Source organism: Grammomys surdaster, unplaced genomic scaffold (genome assembly GCF_004785775.1).
Source record: "Grammomys surdaster isolate TR1022 unplaced genomic scaffold, NIH_TR_1.0 126153, whole genome shotgun sequence".
Classification (NCBI taxonomy): Eukaryota; Metazoa; Chordata; class Mammalia; order Rodentia; family Muridae; genus Grammomys; species Grammomys surdaster.
Window position 1 is genome coordinate 5,873,922 of NW_021620961.1, and position 22,649 is coordinate 5,896,570.

Below are 22,649 nucleotides of genomic sequence, written 5' to 3' on the forward strand. Positions count from 1 at the left end.
TTCAAACTTATGACCTACTTTTTCCTAAATAACTTAAATGAAAACAAGGTAGTGGTGTCCAGCATACATTATTTTAATGAATTCTCACAATTATTCTCTAATGTTTTTATTAATATTGTAATTACAGAATAAAAACATAAAAGTAATACTCTTGCCCAAGATATTTCTCTCTTAACATTTCCTAGCTCACTGATATAATCTCTGGAGTATGTAGAGCAAGCTTGCAGTTTCATAGAACAAGGCCAATGAAAAAGATAAAGACAGCCAGTGTAGTATCTTCACATTTAGAGAACACATACTAGACTCGATAAAGACTAGAGCTAGGGTAACATGATTAGACTCCTAGCACGAATGAGCTAATAAAGGAGGCTATTGAAATACCTACATTTAGAGAAAGCAACCTACAAAAATATGTGCAAAAGCTACTGTGGGCCAGGGTAACTACCTAGAGACATTCACTATAGTTATCTGAAGACCGCATAGTCCGCATCACAAACCCATGTTCTGCATCCTGCCTTACAAAGACCATAATTCCAGAGGCATGGGCTGAAAAAGACAGTCATGTTTTTTTTTTTTTCCATGACCAAACCTAGGTAGGACCCAAATGCAGTATTGAGCCACTAACATTAATGTGTCTACAATGACAGTGACAATAAATTTTAAGATATGAGCCTTTCTTCATAGAGATGATCAGGCCTATCAAGGCAAACAGAGGTCACCAGGATAGATGAATAGGTAAACATTGGTTTAACATGATCTGGAAGTAGAAACAAAGATTGTCTGAGTCCAATTCCCAGCAACCACATGGTGGCTCACAACCATCTGCAATAGGATCTGATGCCCACTTGACATCACACTTGATGCTGAAGTCAACCAGAAATTATATCTTTTCATAAAGCAAAGATTTTTTAAAAAACATCTAAAACTCTAAAACTCACCATTGAACAAACTACGGGAAATTTTATTGCTTTTATTTTTGAGATTCTGTGATAGCATCATTTCCCCTTTCATTTCCTCCTTCTAAACACTCCAATATACCCCTTCTCACTCTCAAATTCATGGGTTCTTTTCACATGAGTCATTGCTACATTCATATACATGTATACATATACATACATATATAGATTGATAGATTATACATATATGCATGTATTTACATATATATACTCACATATACATGTATTATGTAACAGTAAAATGTTACTTATAAATGCTTTTAGGAATGATAATTTGTTAATAGGCAACCAAGTGGTAGGCTCTTCCCAGAGGAAGATTATTTCTTCTTACAAATGTTCAAGATATTATTAAAATGCAAGTAAAAGAAAGGCATTATAGAGAGACAGGAAAGGGATCTTCACAGACAAGTCCAAGATAACAGGACTTTAAGGAAAACCAATTAATTGTAATTGGTTAAAATTGGTAACATGAAGTTTTGCTCTCTGTTATGTAACTCGAATTTTTATATCAGAGAAAAGAGGAAATTTCCAGAAATTTACATGAGAAGCATGACAGAATCAGTTTGCATTTCAGGCAGATCCTTCTGTCTATGTATCATAGTTAGAGGCTGAGGAGGGAGCATCAGCAGCATCCAATCAGGACATAGGAAATGTCACTATCTGGGCTGGTGAGATGGCTCAGCAGTTAAGCTCTCTGATTGCTCTTCCGGAGGTCCTGAGTTCAAGTCCCAGCAACCACATGGTGATTCACAACCATCTGCAATGGGTTCTGATGCCCTCTTCTAGTGTGTATAATGACAACTACAGTGTACTCCCATATATAAAATAAATAAATCTTTAAAAAAAAAGAGTGTCAGTATCTTAAGTATCTTACACTCTCGAACGCTGAACAGCATAGGAGGCAGGACTGAAGTGTCTCAGGTTGGTTGTATGTGATAAAAAATATAAGGAAGGTCAACATAAGGTGAGACATCAAACAATGACCCATGAATATTCCAAATAGACAATCCATACAATCTGTGGTGTGTGTGTGTGTGTGGTCTACTTATCTTTTCATCAAATGAAGTTCATAGTACAAACACCTGGAGAAGTCAGTACTCTACAGAGAGAGGTTGATTCTTGAAGTGTGAGTGAGAATACTCAGAGTGTAGGAGGAAGTAGTACAGAAGAGAATCTGAATGGTAAACCAACTTAGAACTTAATTTTTAAAAAAGTAACATGTATTGAGGCAGGAAATTTATTTTTTACAGAAGTAATGGCTTGTAATTTATTTTAATGAATGGAGACCCTTTCAAATAAATATCAGAGTTTGCTTATTTAATCACAGAAAATTAGATGAACTGAGGCTGGCTAGGCATCTTATCAAGTAAAGACTCTTGCCAACAAGTCAGATATCCTCTGATTCTGGGAATCTCAATGGTAGACGAAGAAAATGACTTCAACAAATCATCCTGTGTGCCCACTGGGAAGTTCGTCTCAGCCACACACACACACCAAACACATGCATGTAGGCACACAGACACATACACACAATACAAATTTTAAAAAAATGAAAATAAATAAAAAATACAAAGATGTACATTGTAAATTGTCACTATTTATTGTACTCAAGGTATATGGAATTTAAATGCACAGAGGGGGAAAAACATTCAACTTCATTTTCAAGAATTCGATTTAGAAGACATCCATGATGTGGTTGAAATTAGAGACGGAGAAGAATTTGACTCCCTGCTCTTAGGTAAGACTGAAATTTCAACCCTCTAAAAGTTATATAGCTGAAGATACTGGATTTACAGAGAGAGTACACTGAAGCACATATAAGCATCTCACAGTTGGCAAGATGAAAATGTAACAGCAAGGTAGCATGTCAAAGATTTTCCACTCTACTCAAAATTTTTTTCAAACAATATATTCTGATAATGATTTCCCTTCTGCCAAGTGTTCCCAGGATACACTGAGTTTTATTTTGGGACATGTTTTCAATACTGACAAGATTACACTCTTCTAGAATAGTCTTTGTTAATCAGGATTGATATATTTGCTTCACAGTTATTAAAAGTTGGTAATAATTAACTAGAAATGTGCCATGTGTATCCTACTATGTAGTTTTATGAAATATGTGTACAACAGGTATTCAAAAATAATTATTAAACCAGATTTCCTCTGGCCTTAACATATCCAACTACTGTCCCTTGTAAATATTTTAAGTCATCTTATTCTATATTTTACTACCATTTTGTTTATTATTGTCCATGGCATCCTCTTCTTCTCAACAGCTGAGAATGATTCAAGTTACTAATGTTTATTTTTCACTATGGCTATTGATAATTACTTTCTAACTACACATGAGAAATATTTGTGTCTGGATAATAAAACATATACTAGCACATTTAAAGGTTATTAGCAAAACATAAGACTACATTATATTATTTAGAAATTCATTTTAAGAAAGAAACATTTTTGATAAGGCAAACCACACATTAAATTACAAAGAACCTTACAAGTTCAACTGGGAAGCATGAACTACCAAAACGAGTTTTATCTACCTGTCCTTGTAATTCATATTCATCTTTAATTATAAAATCTACCTGAAGTTCTTTAAATTAGGTTAGTGTTATATAAAAATTATAACACGAAAATGAAAACTCACCATGAGTCTCTACTCTCTAAAGGACCAGGATAATAGTGATGTTTCCCCAGATGTGTCAGGAAAACCCCACAGAGTTCCAGATCACATCTTTCTGGAATTGATTGTCAGAGCAACACACAAAATAAATCAAAAATGAAATCATATGGGACTAGCAAGAATAGGGAAACATTTCATCTGGATCTTTATCTCCATTTGTAAACACATTTCCAGTGATTTTTGATGTTGCTTTGTTGTTGACATAGTTACTTATTTTCAGGCTAAATTGTGTTACTTAATAAAAACTCTGCTCATATGATCACAGAAAATAACAGTTTATTATTTTACTTTTTTTTAAAATTTTACTTCTTAATATTCACACAAATCCAAAGAAATAAAAAGTCGAGAAGGATATCTTAATGATACTGTAACTTTAAGTTAGAAATTGTTTTGTTCTGGAATTATTTTTCTGCTTCTAATAGAAAAGGTAGATAAGAATCAGCATCTAGACTATAAGAATACGTATATGCGGGTGAGCCCCGCTGTATACAGTCCTACCTCTTGAACTTACAGTCAGTCTCCTTTTCCTTTGCCGGCAGCTGTGTACACAGGACCTGGTCCTGTGAAGGACTTGTTCTCTACCACGAACAGAATGACTGTGATTTTCTCCACAAACTTGGAGACCGGCCGCAAGGGCTTCAAAGCAAATTTCACTTCCGGCTATTACTTGGGGATTCCAGGTAAGTAACACACACCTCCTCAGAGCAGATGGGAACCAAACAAGAAAACAAAACCCACTTGAAGCCCAAGTCACTACGTATAAATTTGCACTCTGAGATTCTATTTTGTTTTTTTCAGCATATTTCAGTTTTTCATCTTTCTCTTTATCAATATAATGGTTATCTAAGTTTCGTCACAGCAGGAGTACACGACATGTATTGTGCATCAATTAACACTTCTCTGACTTCTACTCACCAAAGTTAAAGTTTAACATAAAGTTCAAAGTAAAGTAATTGGTTCAGTGAGGAAGGGAATTTTCTTTTGTCAAGGCATTGTTGAGAGAGGAGGAGGGAGATTAGCCCCGAACTGCTAGGATGCAAATGACACCCAACTAAAATATTAACTGCAAGGGAAATTCTGGGAGTCAGTAAACGGGATGCAAGACGGCACACTGAAGAAAAACTCAAAATGAAGAACACACAGCATCAAGTTCAGAAAAAAAAACGCATGGGGAAAAATAATACTTTCTAGGACTGATGAAAATGAACTGGAAAATCTTGACATCTACTGTGTTTTGTAAAATAACAATTAATTAGAAACTATCAATATTATAGCCTTTTCTACTTAACATTTTGAGTTTCAAAAAGAATAATAGTCACAAGAAAAATATATATCCGAGCACATTGATTACTGAATCAATTTTAATGGGTATGGCCCTCATGCCTCACTGGACAACGACAGGGGGACCGGAGCCATTACAAGGTCCCCTTCAATTACTGGAGGTCAGGCCTCTATCCCCGCCTTCGCAAGATTAGAATCGCCACACCCCTTCTATACTTTATTCTAAATGTAAGGTAAAGAAATGATAACATCCAGAAGAAAGAGAAACAGTTCCACTAAGATATTCATGATTCCTGGTGGTAAAAAATATATATATATAATCATTTGTGGCCATTTGTCATCTCAGTAATCTGTTTAAAAATAAGTGTGTGAAACAAATTGATAATTTCATTTACTAGAACCTGCCTAATAAAATTATGTTTTGAGATATATAATCTACTTTTCTCCTGTTATAAAAATTTGGAGAAAATGCCAGTCATAACCTCCTAAAAATACCTTCATTAAGATAAATTAAATTTCGGGTACAAAGAGAGGATATTTTAAAGCTTAAAACAGACAAACATCCCCAGTTATCATTTTTCTGCTACCAAGAGAGAATAAATATACATCCCCTCCATATCTAGTTATTTAAAGAGAAAAGTGGTAAGTGGTAGAATAGAGTCAAGGACAGGAGTATTGACTTAACAGAGAAATATTTTAGAGCACAGGGAGAGAGAGAGAGAGAGAGAGAGAGAGAGAGAGAGAGAGAGAGAGAGAAACTTAAAATAACAATTTTTGAGACTCACATGTATGTATACAAATATATTATATTATATTCACCCTCTTGCTCCAGCTTTCCCTCTCAACATTATACCCTCTGCTTTTTAAATTGTATATTTACATTTGCTTAGTGAGTTTGTGTATGGACATCTATATATTGCCATTAATGCTAAAGTCAGAGAACTATTGTAAGAGTTCATTCTCTTCTTCTACCAAGTGGATCCCTGAGTTCAAACTTAGTTTCTTTGCCTTTGCAGCAATTACAGTGATCCATTAAGTTTTATCCTTCTCAGTCCAATTAATATTACGTCTATTCACACGAGTATGGGGTCGTCTAGTGGACTATGGGTAATCTTCTAATGACTACATTCCCAAAGAAAAATGGACCTCCTTCCTTTAGTAACTATCAACCTCCAGTAGCACAGCAGATAAGGATAATGGGTCATTTTTCTGTGGGAAAAAATGGTTCCAAGAAAGCTACTTATGATCCAATAATCTCAGAAAGATTAATTTATATACACACTCAGTCTTGAATGAGTAAAAATACATAAAATTAGGTAAAAAGGGAAGGAGAATGTATCCATGTTGGGGGCTTGGGGAGTGTAATCAAGCATGTATAAAACCTTTAAAGAAATAGTTTAAAAATCTCTCATTAAAATGTACCAATATTTAATACTTTTGTCAGATTTGACACTAAACCTTAGATTCCTAGCTGACTTGATTTCCTTCAAGGGGTATCACCTTTGGTCATTATGAATAAACCCTGAGTGTTACAGTAATGACTGGTCTGGCAAGACTTACAAACACAATAATGACAAAAATAGCATGGGGTTAACCAACAAAGTTCTGGTTGGATTTGCAAACAAAAAGTGATGACTATGAGAAAAAAAAAACTTGTAAGGAGAGAGAATAATGGTAGAAAAAGTGACAAGATCCTGGCATTTTATACCTGTATGAATTTTGTGAAATTCATACAGGTATAAAAAATCAATATAAGTTGAATGCCACGTTCCTCAAAAAACTGTCAAATTAGCCAACACAGAGCAATTGTTTCTAGAGAAAAACGAGGTAATATTATCTATACTTTTCATAACTTTTGCCAAAGGCCAATACCTACCTTTGTTTTATATGTATTTCTGATTAATGACACTGTACCAAATGTGTGCACAGCATACACACACACACACACAAACACGCCAAATGAATAGTTAATTTTGAGTAACTTTTTTCCATGGAAGTAGTTCTTCCTTTTATGATAGAATTTTGATTCTAATTTATATTTGCTAGTTGTTTTCAAACTAGAGGTCTCATGAGTTATCAAAGGTTTGTTATCAAAAGGTTGTGTTTCTGCTCCCAGATTTCGAATGTACCACAGAGCATGAGGTGTTAAGTGTCTCCGTGTTCAGCTGTGCAAGCACACAGTATTGATGTTATATGTGATCTGAACAGAGCTCTTCTGGTCATAAAGCTCTTCTTTCAAAAGTCACAATGATAAGTCTCTTTGAGGGAGGTAACTCCTAGCCATACCTGAGATCTTTAGGGTTGGGTCATTTTAAGAACAATCTCAGTTACCTCTTGGAATTTTCCCTGATGCAGTTTTGGAAAAAAAAAAAAAAAAGATGGCTGACCAAGGTTTAATTTATATTCATTTAAGCCATGTGTGCACCATTAGTGCCGTTTCTGAAGCAATCTAGGTAAGAAATTTTGGAGTATTTCAAAATTGAATTGTATTGAAGCTTCTTCCTTCAAGCACTAAAGCAAATGTCTGATATTTAAAGGTCCATAAATGGAATGAGTATCCAAAAATCTTCAACTTGTGGTTTGTTTGTTTGTTTTGCTTTATAAAATAAACAGAGCCCTGCCAGGATGACGAATTTCAGTGCAAAGACGGAAAATGCATTCCTATGGGGAATCTCTGTGATAACTACCCACACTGTACTGATGGCTCAGATGAAGCACATTGTGGTATGTCTTACTTCCATGAAAATACATGTGTTGTATTTACTTTGTTTTTAGATTCTACAACCATGAAAGAAAGAATACATATTGTTTCATTGCAAGTGTTGAAGAATGTGAACCACTCTCCTGATATGAGCTTTGAAACCGTTTTGGTTTATAGTAAAACATTTGTGTGTGTGTGTGTGTGTGTGTGTGTGTGTGTGTGTATGTTGTGTGTGTGTGTATGTAATATATATATATGTACATATGTATATACATATGTGTGTGTGTATGTGTGTAGTTTGTATATGTTGCTTGTTAAGTTTTGTTACATGTAATAGCTGTAAGTCTAGGACAAAAGAATTCAGTCAGAAACATAAATATCAAAAACAAATATAACCAAACCAGGCACCTTAGAACCTGGCCCATTTGCTACTCTATTTTGCTTAATGCCTTCAGAAGGAGCACCTGTATGTGTATTATTACTGACTTCTCTGGTTTGGATTCTTTTTCTTTTTAGTTCTTAAGTGTCTTCTACTTCTGCTTTGATTAGTTTCCAGCCAAGCCCTCATTTCAGGTTGCAATGGTGATATGAATAATGTATTATTATATATTATTTTGATTTTATTTCTAAAAAAGTATTACAAATATTATGTGCATTGCAATATAAATAAGTGTGATTAAAGAGTCCCATATTAATAAATAACTTGATTTACCCCTGAAGAAACTGAGTTTTGAAGAAGTTATGCACCTGTCAATGATCACATGCCTCACAAGAGCTAAGGTTGTTTGAACCACCATCTGTTTAATGCAATATCAAACTCTTTTAATGAAAAAATAAAGTAAAATAATAAGAGCATGCTGTTTGTAGGTCAGATTGCCATCGCTGAAAATTTCTTTCCTTGAAAACTAGCTTAAGTTGAACCCTTTCCTGGGCATAATGACCGTAATATTCTCTGCAGAATGTTTGTAAGATAGTGGGAAGAAGAAGAGAATCGAAGAGCAAATACAGCAAAGAAAAATACATTTCTGGAAAGGCAGCTCAAGTGTACAATAAACATGAGCTTTCTCCTGAATTTCATTTTCCCTCTTCTAGTTTATAAGTTTATAAGCAATGTTTTTCATAAATAAATTTTAATAAATAACAAAATGTACAATTTTATTTTGTTCATTTGCTGGGAAATAAACTTGAATGGTTTGCTTCTTTTCATTTTATAGTCATAGAAAAAGACAAAAGAATATCAACTCAATTTGGATTTTTCAATTTATATCTTCTAAGATACTCTTCAAAAACTTCCAACCAATTGCTAATCAAGATGTTAAGTATGAGCACCTTTCCTCAAGGCTGCCATTCCTCAATGAACTTAACCAAGATGACACTGTGTATAATCTAATATCCATAATGAATATCTATGTACTTATTGGTGTTTTACAAATTCTGTTGAAATTTTAAAAATTATAAGTATAACTTTATGGGATGCAAAGTGACATTTTGCTCTATGCATCCAGTGTGAAATGAACAAACCTTTAATCAATAGAAATAGCACCTCAAGTGCTTAATATTTGTTTGTGATGAGGTAGTTTGAAATTTATTTATTTATTTTAGCAATTTAAGAGTAGATAGTCCTCATATTTGTACTGTGTACTTAGTCACAAAAACTTTCTTCCTCCAGTATAGACGAATTTTTCTCTTTGACAAAAATTTCCACATGGCCCCCACCCCCTTGTTTTTTGTAACTACCATCCTATTCTCTGTATTTCTAGTGAGTTTTCTCAATGGCACAAGGAGCAACAATGGATTGGTACAGTTCAATATCCATAGCATATGGCATATAGCTTGTGCCGAGAACTGGACCATACAAATTTCAAATCAAGTTTGTCATCTTCTGGGACTAGGGTAAGTGATTATAATCTGCTTTCCAATTTTTACTATTAATAGTTGTAGTGTTTGTGTGTGTCTCTCTCTGTGTGTGTGTGTGTGTGTGTGTGTGTGTGAGAGAGAGAGAGAGAGAGAGAGAGAGAGAGAGAGAGAGAGAGAGAGTAGGAATAGGTATATGCATGCCTCAGGATGAACATGTGAAGGTCAGAGGACAACGAAGTTTTAGAATTTGGTATTTGAAATTATATTTTATTTGCTAATATAACCAACACTGATCATAGATTAAAAATGCTAAATAATATACTTGCAAATCAAATATGGACAGGTATTAAAAGGATTATCCATTATGACCAAGTTGGATTTATCCCACAGAAATGAATATAATAAACCATATAGTGAACTTATGGACAAAAAAACCAAAACATAGTCACCTCAGTACATGCAAAATTAATTAATTAATTAATTAGTTAGTTAATTAATAATAAAAATAATTTTTTAAAATCCCTCTGAGACAACTTTTTGAGTTGGTTCTCTTTTTCCACCATGTGACAGTAGGTGTCCAACACAGTTAAATCAAGAGTTAGTGACGGAAGCTGTTATACATTGACTCATTTCACTGAAACACCACTGAGCTCCATTTTAAAAGATTGACAATTTTGGCTTATTTGAAATTTATAGTATAAAATTAAAAAATGTTTGTTACCAAAAAAGAAAAATAACCATTAATCCATCCTCCGACTCAAATAAGAATTGTGCTGGTGGATTTGTAAACCTATGAATTTGGGGACATTCCATATATTGTATTTGACAATATTTGTCACTATTCTCATCTTCACTCTTCTCTCCATACCCACCCAACAACGTGCTTCCATTCATTTTGTTCTTGTGAGCCCATCAGGTCTAATTAGTAATGCCTAGACTTTTTTTTATGAAAATCAAATTGATCAACATCTCAGTTTGATATATATATATATATATATATATATATATATACATATATATATATATATATGCACATGAACATAAATATATGTATGTCTGTGTATTAACAATAAACAAAGAGATCATGAATTTGAAAGAGAGCAAGGGGTATTTTAAGGGGTTAGAATGGATGGAAGACGGGATAGATGTTTCAATTATATTATAATTTCAAAGGTGAAAAACCAAAAAATGTTTAATTAATTTGAGTTAAGTATCTGAGATGAAGTGATTTTTTTTTACAGATGCAAAACAGAATATACTAGAATAAATGTATTTGTCTTTAGTGCAATTAAACTTTGTAAGTATATTGGGATTATTCCTTATTCAGAAATAAAAGCATTAGTGATGGTACTAAATCAGGTCCATGAATGAATACATTATGATTTGGTTTTACATATTTATATGGTAGAGATAAACATGTCAACAGAAAATTACTGTATACTATTTTTAAATGTGGTAGAGGAGACTTGAACTCATTTAGAGCCTATCAGCAAAGGCTTTCAAGGGACTAGTCTGAGTTGAGTGAATATAAATCAATTCTACAACACTGAGTCCTATTATTTATGTGTTATCTCATCCCCAGACAGACTCTACTGTCTGGTCCATTGACCTCATTTCCTATGGATTGCAGTTCTTGCTGTGAGACATAGCGATCAAGAGAGAGGGTCCTCCAGTATAGAAAATAAGTGACACAGTCTATTGCCTTAGATACAATATTTTTGAGAAAGGCCAGGTACTTGTTTTCTTCTGAAGTGATACAGGTAATTTGTTTAAAGATGTTAATCTTTGTTCTTATCCATGCTTATTAGTCTCCATAGTGCTTTAATAACTGAAAGGACATTACAGCATTAATGAGAGTTGTCTAGACTAGTATATGAAAATAGAAAAAAAACATATTGTGTTTAAACGATGTGTTTGGTACCCCGAGAACTAATTTAGGATCCCATTTATTAAGCATGGGCTGTATTCTCTCAAGTTTATTTATACAGATTGTGTATGAACTGCAATTCTCCATGGATTTGTAAAAATCCCATGAGGATTTGTAAAAATCCCATCAGCCTTTACTCCTTTGTATTAAACATTTTAATTCCATCTCATTTATAGCATCCATAAGTAAAAAGGACTTTGAATAACATTTTTATGTCTTTGATGAAAGTAAGAAAGTATTATTTGGTTGGTTTGATTGATTTGCTTTGTTTTTACATTGAGGTAATGCTAAAGTTAATGGTGAGATTTCCATTGTTTTTTCTAAGAAGAGAACCAAAGTTTTGGCCCAATCCATGCACATGAGATTTGCCTGGAAATCATTAAAATTAATATTTAGAAAATATTAGTTGGAAATAGAGCTAGTCATTTATTTCCTAATTAGACATTGGGAGGGGTTGTTAACTCTCCTAAGAGTTCTGTGCAATATATCTCTACTTTACATAACAGACTCGTGTTTTTTTATCCTCTCACTCTCTAAGCTGGACATAAATAGACTTGTATCAGGCTTCTTCTACTTCAAAGTGTTTATAAACCTGAAGTAGAGGATGACTTTTGTTCTTCAAATGCAGTTACCATAATTAACTGGAAGAAAGGGAAGGAAAAAATGTGGTAATTATATTATCTCAAAAATAAAATGAATGATCCCACGCAAACACACATTTATTTTATTCCTCAATTTGTCATGAGGTACTGAAAACCTGAAATTAAAATTGGTATCTTATACTGGCTTGATAAATTGATAGACATTATTCTGGTTCCTGTATGTGCTATCAGTGTCCTGATAATTTTCAACTATGTAGTCAAAGCTTTAATTCATCACAACTCTAAACACACACACACACACAGAATGAGAATGAGAGGGAGGCAGAAGATCAGGACAGATTGCCAGAGTTAGTTTGGGGTTAAGCAGAGCAATTTAGTCAGTAGCTGAATCAGTCAGCTTAGACTCGACTAAGATGACTACTTAAATAATTTCAGTAACTGGTACCCTTTACTAAGAGCATGTCCTGACATACTACAATTCACACCCATTTTCCCCTGCTTTAAAATTAAGGATGCCTCAATTAAAAAATAACTGAGGAGCTAATGAGCTGCAGTAGCTTGACAGTTTCTCAACATTCATCTCTGATCAATCATTAACTTATGAGGCTGGTCAATGGACATAGGCAAGGTATGCCAACAAGTTATAACTCAAGAACTAAAACAGTATAGAGATGATTTGCCTAGGTGTACAACAGTAGTCTGGCTTAGACATACCCACGTGTGCACGCATGCGTAAACAAACAGGTGTATCCCCACAAATATGTGCACAATAGATAAAGACATAAAAAATGTAATTAAAATAAAACCCGTCACACTTGAGAGAATAAAGTTGAAGGAGATTCATGCTGCACAAAGTACTCAAGATAGTGTCCATGGAGGACCCTGCCTCCTCGACAAGCTCCTGAAAACATCGACACTCAGCATCACTTATTCTTGGTTGAAGAGCCAGCAGTTTGTTTTCTTCCAAACACTATTATGTCTGTAAGATAACAGAAGCGAATGACAATACTGGCCTAATGATTTCTCTCTTTCTGTGAGTATGGTGTCTTGCACAAAGGAGGGATTGATTGGGTCAAGATAACTTTTCTATTGACCTTTCTTTGCTTCTATCCATGGGTTTCAAACTAGACCTGAGGTCAGAAAAATCTGAAAATTCAATACGTTTACCTACACTTGAAAAGTTTTCTTAGGTGAGTGATAGGTTTATTGCTATACATGTAGCAAATGAATGAGATTGCAATTAAAATATGTCCAGGTCACACGTGGTGTTTCATAATTGCCCACTGTTGAGACAGTCAGAGTGGGATACTTTGTTTCTGACTCTCTTCCATCCACCAATCCCCTGTCTATAAAAGTCCTGAACTCTGTCCTGCCAAATCAATCCCCTCCTTACTCTCCAATCAGAAGAGAAAGCTCTTCATTCTCCAAAAGCCTTTTTAGCTTAATCCCACCTGGCTCTATTCATTGCTTAAACCTTTTGGGCTGTGAAATGAGCTAGAGTGTCAGGCTGCACTATTTGCAGCATGCATTATTATTGCTTCAGCTTTAGTGTGTCCAAGGGCTTAAAACATCTCTACCTAAGCTCTTGCTGCAGGGAAGAATCCTTATCTCAGCAAATGCAGTCTGAGTAGCAAGACAAAAGAGAGGGAACCTAAGCAGGGCCTGAGAAGAGTGCCTGAAGACTGAATACCATCGAAGAAGCCTAAGGATAGCCTCTTTTTCGCTCCCTAGAATTCCATTATAAGTATATTTTTACACTCCATCTGTGACCTAAAAAGTAAGAATGTTTGTATGTAGATGCTTCTCTTCTCACATAGAATAGATTTTTCCTGAAGTCAGGAGAGCCCTTTAAGGGTATATAAGCTATAAAATTTATAATAATGGTTTGGAAATAGGTTGCTAGGAGACACTACTATGTAAACAGGGTAAAGCTTTATGGTGAACTCCGTGATACTAAATCTCTAGTCATTTCAGACACTTGTGGGAATGGGCACTGGAGTTTGTAAAATGAATATATCTGGAAATTATTACAACCTTTTTTTAACTACTTGCACTCATCAAAGATTGTTTCTCTGTGATGTAACAAAAATAATATACTATATTGGTCCTCTTGATTCGATTTAATACACTATGAGAAATTTTTTGAATAATGAAGAATGACATCACATAGAGTTACTAATCTCTTATTTTCCATGTATTGTTTACATTTTTATTCTGTGTTAATCAATAGTGTCCCTTAAACTTTTGTTGCTTTGTATTCTATTTATTCTGAGTCAGACTTAAATAAATTATTTCTAGGGAGAAAAGGTAAAATTAAGTTGGCAGGATTTTAAATCCACACAGTCTACTTCTAATTAAGTTCCCAAATGGAAATAAAAAGATAAACCAGAAAACTTTGTAGACTACTTTTAGGATTGTGATGTCAATATTAAACATGAAAGTGTGTGCATGTGAATATTTTATAGATTTTGTTCAAAAGGCATATTGTTTTCTAAGCAAACTAAAGGTGGTATGATGCTGAGTCTCTGCAATCCTCGCACTCAAGACTTAATCCAACACTCAACAGGAGTATTGAAAGCTCAAGGTTAACTAGGATGGATAATAGGAGTAACATCAACCTCGGATATTATAGCAAGACTCTGTCTATATAACTACATAACTAAATGTACTTTGTTTAGTTTCTTTTCATCTGAATCACATAGAAAGAAATAATTTGTGTTCTTTTTCCATGAAAATAAAAAATTTCTACTACTTCTCTAGGCAGTACCAACATCACCAGAGAACATCATTTTTGAGATCCCTAAGGGAAGAGTACGTGTCTATTATTCTTAAAGATCATTTTCTAGCCTTCCTTTCATTCAGAATACATGTGCAGATGTCATTAAACACAGTCTCACCATGTATCACCAATAGCTTATATGTAATAAGTAGAGTAGGCTAAAATATTTCTAAAAATTATAATTTAATATTTTCTATTTTTATTTAGATTTCTACAGATATTGACAGGCCTTTTCAAGTCCTATCTTAAAGAAATTTCAAAGGAACAGGGATAGCTAGGGAAATTGAATTGTCTAATATCCAAATGCCTATAATACATTTTAATGAAGAACTCTTGTTCTCTGTTTTATGCATTTACTAAAACAGATTCAAATAGTTAGAAATCAAGTTGGAAGCAAAAAGACAGAACTTTGTAATACTTTAATAAACAGAGCTTATATTTCCCCATGACATTGTTACCTTTCTATAGCAAATATTAGTATCGTTTGAAAGGTTTCTGACAGCAGTATGATGGGCTGGCAACCTGACTTTCTGATCCCATTGATCTAAAATGTTTCTGGGTAATTTATAGTTTTAATCTTTAATTTTCTGGAGTGACATCTGCTACTGTTGACAAAACACTGTGACAATGCCTCCTGAAAGATAAGAGACATTGAGAGAACTGCTTAGAAAAATGCTAAAAGATAGCAAACCATAGGCAGAATAAAGAACTGTAACTTGAGTAAACAAAAGAAGAAAGCTTTCTAAAGAGATTAGAGAGTAATTATCACCATGGACTTTACCCTCCTACCATGAAGTGTACTAAGCAGTTCCAGCACTGAAGGCTGAAGCTGACATAAACAAATAGAGATTCTACATTCAGAAAGTATTGATGTGATGAGATTACCAGAAGCCACACGTTGATAAAATTTAGAGCTCTTGATCTACATTTGCAAAAGTGTGTGAGTCTTCACTTGTAACTATTTTATATCTGTAAAGGTCTTGATGACTCAAGCATCCCTAACGTTCTACATCCACTTCTGCCCTTTTTTCTAAGCTTCAGCAAATGCATTACATAGAGCTATTTAAATGAAATAATGCTTCTGATCATGTGGTTGGAGAAAATGTTATAAAATCTAAAAATAACAATAGCAAAACTTTGTTTCGTTAAATCTATTTGATATTTTATTAAAGGAAGATTAATGACTTTGTGTTCCTTCATTACATTTATCTGCTTATCAAATGAAAGTGAAATATATCAAATATTGGAACATTAGACAGAGCATCTATTTTCTCATCTGATTGTTCAGTGCCTGGAAAGCACCAAATAAATGTTAAGACTGCTGAATGCTTTAGAAAGAAGAGGAGCTATGATTTGAACATTTTTTCTTTTCATTAATTATAAGAATTTGGGGTGCCCATGGCACATTTCCTGTGTATCCAAACACACTCTTACTGTTTGCTGTTATCCAGGGGAGACATTAAATATTCTGAAGAGGTAACAAGAAGACTCAACATAGTATTTCAGGAGATAGAGACCATCTTGTCTCCTAATAACTATAGATAACAATAAAAGCAATATATTCAGAATCCAGAGACAAAGATGATGATGATGATGATGATTTTTATTACTATTTTTGTTATTTTGACTGTTGATGGTTTTCCACATGCATATTGTATCATTTTTAACCATCACTCTTTCCCTTTCCGTGTTCTTCCCACTGACTTTCAAATTTAAAGGCATAGTTTTATCTTAATACTAAAATATTGATTGAATAAAAGAACTAAAAAAAAAAGATTGGGATTGAAATTTAACTGTCTGGCTAAATTTTAAAGTACAAGTAAAATTAATTAAGAGAAACCTTCAGTAAGCCTCACAGCAGATGGTGCAGATACCACAGGTTGTAGCCTAAAGGATTTGATGCCCTTTTACTTGAAGGTGTCTTTTGTCACCCTGTGGTGGCTTACCAGTTGGCAACTGCAGATCAAGGCTATAGAGGCCCTCAGAGCAACCAAATGTCTTCTACCATAGATTTAGGATTGCTTTGACTTTAAATGTAATGAGATAACAAAAACAAAGAGAAAATTAGAAAACTAAACTGAAAATCTTATTTCTCTATGTAGATCTTAGGCGATTTGATTTCTTGAAAGATGAGTTATACCTGGTGAAAGAAAGGTTTAAATCATGTGCACTGTATTTACTTTTCTCATTCAAATTTAATTCAAATTGTACACAAGCTGATCCATTAAACTATTCACATCCACTCAATAACACCGAAAAGAAAAACAGAACAGAAGTCAGATCCTCAAGAGAAATGTGCAGTGACCTTGTAATATAATGTAAGATACTCAAACAAGTACAAAAGGCATTTCCCAAAAATTGACTATATTTAATGTCATTAATAATAATTTTGCTAATAGTATATAATAGTGTTTGATATCATATATATTGAAAATAGATTTCTTCTCTTATACAATGTATCCTGACCACAGTTTCCCCTCCCTCCTCTTCTTCCAAGTAATAACATAATTTACTTCAAATTATGTATCATTAAATAATTTAAAATGTAACATATTACTGTTGGTAATTTTATCTCCTGTTCATATGTCATTTATCCTACCATAGGAGTGCAAACTTGTCAATGCCAATATTATCTACTGGAAATGGACCATTTGTAAGATTAAACAAAGCCCCTAATGGAAGCTTGATACTAACACCTAGGTGGGTACTAAGATATTTTATTCTTATTTGGTACATAGGACTAGATAAAAAAAATATTTGAAGCCAAGAGTATGTCAGTGGCACTACATACTTACCATGCGCATGTGAAAATTGTTCAATTTCTTTTATTTGTGAAATGTCAAGCAACATCTGTATTTCTTTTCTTCTGATAGGATTGTTTTATCTTAATTTTTAGCTGGGCAGTGGTAGCACACGCCTTTAATCCCAGCACTTGGGAGGCAGAGGCAGGTAGATTTCTGAGTTTGAGGCCAGCCTGGTCTACAGAGTGAGTTCCAGGACAGCCGGGGCTATACAGAGAAACCCTGTCTTGAAAAACAAAAAAACAAAACAAAATTTGTATAAGACAATCTAAAGAACTATAATCCATTAATGTTCTGGCATACAGAAAGGAAGATGTTATACTATAATACTATTCTTATTCTCATATTCTAAAGAAGTATAAATTGTAAGCCTTAGAATAAATAAAGTGTCTTTCCTCTATTCAAAAGTATGTCATAATAAACTATGTAAATACTCCTATTTAGGTATTCGTGTGATTTTTGTTTGAAATTGATGAAATTGGACTCTGAATCTCATAATTCCACTACAGACAAACTCTGGATGAGAATGACTTCAAGGAGGGATCAAATTGCACTCTAAAAATTAGCATCCTATTACCAGTACACTTCATTTAACACATTTGATGCTAAAACAGCATCAGGTTATCCCATTACTCATGAAAGTTAGCACTCCCAAAAGCTCAAGTAATAAAACAAATTTGTCAGGCTTACATTTAGTATCAATGAAAGAACCTAGGGGTTTAGTATTTTCTATCAGTGTTGACTGATATGAGTCTCAGTGGGTTTGAGCCAAAACACGTGAAAGTTTTCACACAGGTTTCCCAGCTTCTTTTCTAATAAGGCATTCTGGAAATCGTGGTTCTCCAGTATGTTGAGAATTCTACCTATTCAGTTTTTCTAGATGTAAATATTAGTAAGAAAAGGAAAAAATAGTTTTCAAATTAATTGAATGCCTCTTTTAGAGAAGAAACATATTATTCCATTTATTCTTTTTTCTTACTTTTTTATTCAAATTACATCCTGACTGCAGCCCCCTCCTTCCTCTTTTCCCAGTCCCATCCTCACAAGTCCCTTCCCTATTGCCCCCTCCCTTCTTTGAGGAGAAAGAGAGGCCCACACACACCTGAGTACCAACACACCCTAGCACATAAAATTGTAGCAGGACTAAGTACATCCACTCCCACTGAGGCCCAGCAAGGTAGTTCAACCAAAGGAAGGGAATCCAGAGCCAGGCAGCAAGTCAGAGACAGTGCCTGCTTCAGTTGTTAGGGTACCCAATGAAGACCCAGCTACACATCTGTTACAAGGTATAGGGGGCCAGGTGACAGTTTCAACTAATGTTAGGGCCATTATTATACTTACATTCATAATATTTGAAAAAAAGACTTTATATATAAATGCATTCTTTACATTTCTTTACACTATAAAAGCCAATTAGCTAAATGTCTTCAATCCTTTCCTTAATTGGCCATATTATACTGGACTGGCAAAATTGAGACATATTGATTTATTCAATCCGCTAGTTAATTAATGTTATATAGTTACAACATTTAGTGTAATGTAGAATAATAGTGTTTTTGAGAGTATTCTTATTCTAAAAGTTGTAAGAAAAACAAGGAAGAAGTTATCAGAGAAAATGTGAAATTTCTTGTTAAATGGTAACGAAATATTAATTGCTTCTATGCCCGATTAAAAATATTTAAACATATTTTGCTCTTTCTACGGCCAGTAACAATGTCCTAGAAGCCATGCTGAATATGGATTTTTATTGATAAGTACTGTAGATGTGAAAAGCATTTTTGTGAGACTTGAAAGTATCCTATAATACATCCTGTAAGGTACTTTTTATTCAAACACATAAAAAGGAAAGTTAATTGGGATTTTTTTGAGTCCTTTTATACAGAAATATATAGAAAAACTGATCATTAACAAAGTAAATTTTCTTATATTTCTATTGAAGTTGTATTAAATATTAAAAGAGAATATTGATAATAGAATGTAGTCATATGTTCTTTTAAAGAAGCTTTACTATGCATGTTCTAAATGGAATTCCTTTAGTGAGCACATAGCATTGTTTTGTGTTTTTCCTTTTATCCTTTCCCGAGGAAAGAATACTTAAGCAACATGCACACCTCATTTAAGTAAGTACATAAGTGTAAAGCATTTAATTCTATGTGTGGGCACACATATATAAATATTTAATGTGTAAGAGATCCTCAAAGGCAGAACAGAAGCAGTGTTATGATTCCTGGTGTAACATTGACCTCTGCTGGTAGAATTGTATAACACCTCATAAACAATTTTGTTTTTTTAATGTAAGGTTTTATTGGCTTTGGGAAAACCAAATTTCAAATTATGGGTGATGTGATTTCAGCAGTTTATGAGAAGTCGTTAATTTATAGTCTCCATGCACATGTTTGCCTCTTTTATAAGAGGAAGCTGCAGCTCACTCATTTACTTTCCAGAATGAATTTCAGAGCCTCACAGAAAGACTCATCGTTGAACAGCCCTGAAGATGATGAGACCAGAGGCTGGCTTTATCGGTTCTCCTTTTCCTTACAGTCTTACAGTAGAAGTCTTTCCTATAGTGGTAGTCTTTTCTACTACTTCTGTCACCAAATGGCCAACCGTAGTCTAAAAGTATTAAAGGGTAAATCCATACAGTAGCAGTTCGTTAGCTTCAGTAATTGCCAATCTAGATAGCAGTAGCCAATCTTTGTCCGGAATGAACCATCTCTTTCTGTGGCATGAACAAGGCATGCATTACCTTTCTACTAATTGTTCAGAAATTAGTTTAATTCCCAAGATTACTAGAGATGTTCAGTGCTTTTCTCCAAGTAGGTCATGTTTTGCACAACAGTAGTAGCACCAGAGTAAAGAAATACTGTGTTTGTTTAAGTAAAAGTTTTCTAGCTAATAAGGAGAGAAAGAAAAGTCGTATACTAATATTGCTAAAAAAATTACAGCCTGTCATAAGCATGTGTTATCTAGTCACAAAAAGATGGAGAAGAAAAATAATCAACTTGCATTATTTTCATCACCAAAACCCAAAATTCAGGATTTACAACCATGATGTGTCACAGATACTTCATTAAATAAGACTATGTTGAACACAGAGTTTAGCACTATAAGTGGTTTTAAATATAGACTAGAGTAATTGAAACATATTCCCTAGGAATGAGAAACTAGTGAAATCCAAGTTTGCTATAATCAAAATAATTCGTGATAAAAAAAAATTCCAAAGCAAATGTTTCTCCTAATGTTCATCAAGTCCCAAGACATTGCATTCTATTACACCCATATTGGTACTGGTTAATTTTCCTAAAATCCCATGAGATTATGTGGTAAGAATACAAACACAGCTCTATTTGACCATCATGGGCCATTTTCTTCTGTGGATTTAAACTCTTCTGAATTTCATATCTCGTACATAGATTTAAATGTCTATGTAACTAATAAAAGCTTCTTTTCTGTTATAGTCTACAGTGCTCCCAAGATTCCTTGATTCTCTTGCAATGTAACCATAAAGGTAAGCGATTGTCACCCTTTAAGCTTTTAATTTAAAATTCCAGACAGAATTTTATGTCACTTGAAGCTATCTTGTTATTGAAGACCTCCGCAGAGGGGAGACCCTCACTCAAGTCTCAGAAAGTCGCGGCCACCCAGTAATCTGCTCGAGACACCGTGTACCAGAGCAATTGCAAGGTTTATTAGGGCGTGACAACTAGCTGCCGGTCAATTTGTATGCCCACGCAGGAGCTGAATTGACCCCGACAGCCAGTTTGAGATGGGTTTTTAAAGGGAAAAACCACAAACCAAGGAATGGGGAGGGGGTGAGGGGTTGCTAGGGTGGTATAACAAAAATAGTGGAACATTCCAAAGGAACCCAACCTACGGGAGTCATGGTCAGGTGAAAACTCTCTGTACGCTTATCTTTCTCAAGAATGTAGTCCTGCCCTGTTACTTCTGCCTTGCCCTGTCACTGTGGTTCTCAGCTTGGTTCCCAGCTTGGTTCCACCTAGTTCACTTGCATTCTTTCCTTTCTCTTTGCAGATAGGCCAGTTCCAGTAATGGTGACTGGTCTTTCCACATTCCTAACTTGCTTCATGCCTCGGTTTCTCCATGTCTTTATAAAGAATGCCTAAAGAATATTTTATATGTCTAAAAAGAATTCTATATACCCAGTATCTATAATTTTTCACTCTACAGTTATCACTTCAATTTTCCTGACCAAATAAGTTATCTAAAACTAAAGTATATCCTTTCTTCAATTATTTTGATAGCATGTGGAGAAAAAATGGTGACTCAGAAAGTCAGCCCAAAGATCGTTGGTGGAAGTGACGCCCAGGCAGGGGCATGGCCCTGGATTGTGGCTTTGTATCACAGAGACAGGTATAGAGACCAGCTGCTCTGCGGTGCATCTCTCATCAGCAGTGACTGGCTGGTGTCTGCAGCACACTGTGTGTATAGGTGAGTTCAAAGGTGACTTCTGACTAAATGGCAGTTAGTGAAGACTGAAGAACCAGGGTGATCCAAAAGCTCACCATCACCAACTATCGACTTGGGACAGTGCTTCTGTGTTCTCTTTCTCATGCTAATAAAGATATCATATGTATATCTACCTATAAGTAAGCACAGCACAGTGCACGTTTTAAGAGAAATTAAAGTAAACCTGACAAATTAAGGAAACATGAGAAAAACTTTCAAGAGTCAGGGAAGGGAGTGGGGGTCCAACGAGAAGAAAAAGGCTTTAACATAATCTAGGCATTTTTATTGGACCATAGCACAAACACAACAAAGGTTGAGGTATTTGTTATACAATGTATTGGTTCTATAGCCTGTTAGAAACTAAATCAACTCTCAGCCCATATGCTCTGTGTATATTCTCCTACTCAACCAGGGAAGTGATCATGTATTATACATGGACTACTCCCCCCATAAGGAATGTTTTATGAACCCACCACCACCATCTGTCCATGGGTCTCCTCTTTTGTTAGTTATGACTATCTGCTAGGTGCTAGTTACCTGGCTGCTTACCTCACAGGAGTGCAAGGTGCTGCCAATTATTTTAAGTTCTCTT

General features: G+C 34.4%; 1 protein-coding gene across 2 annotated transcripts in view; it reads left to right on the plus strand.

Moving 5' to 3' along the window:
* Positions 1–22,649, plus strand: part of Tmprss15 (transmembrane serine protease 15) — a 104,023-nt gene that overhangs the window by 65,344 nt on the left and 16,030 nt on the right. For both annotated transcript variants that reach the window (XM_028757237.1, XM_028757238.1), the window contains 7 exons: positions 2,569–2,694; positions 4,182–4,322; positions 7,537–7,647; positions 9,385–9,517; positions 17,394–17,489; positions 21,049–21,098; positions 21,853–22,039. In XM_028757237.1, coding sequence (XP_028613070.1) covers positions 2,569–2,694; positions 4,182–4,322; positions 7,537–7,647; positions 9,385–9,517; positions 17,394–17,489; positions 21,049–21,098; positions 21,853–22,039 — 844 coding nt within the window. The remainder of the gene's footprint in view (positions 1–2,568; positions 2,695–4,181; positions 4,323–7,536; positions 7,648–9,384; positions 9,518–17,393; positions 17,490–21,048; positions 21,099–21,852; positions 22,040–22,649) is intronic.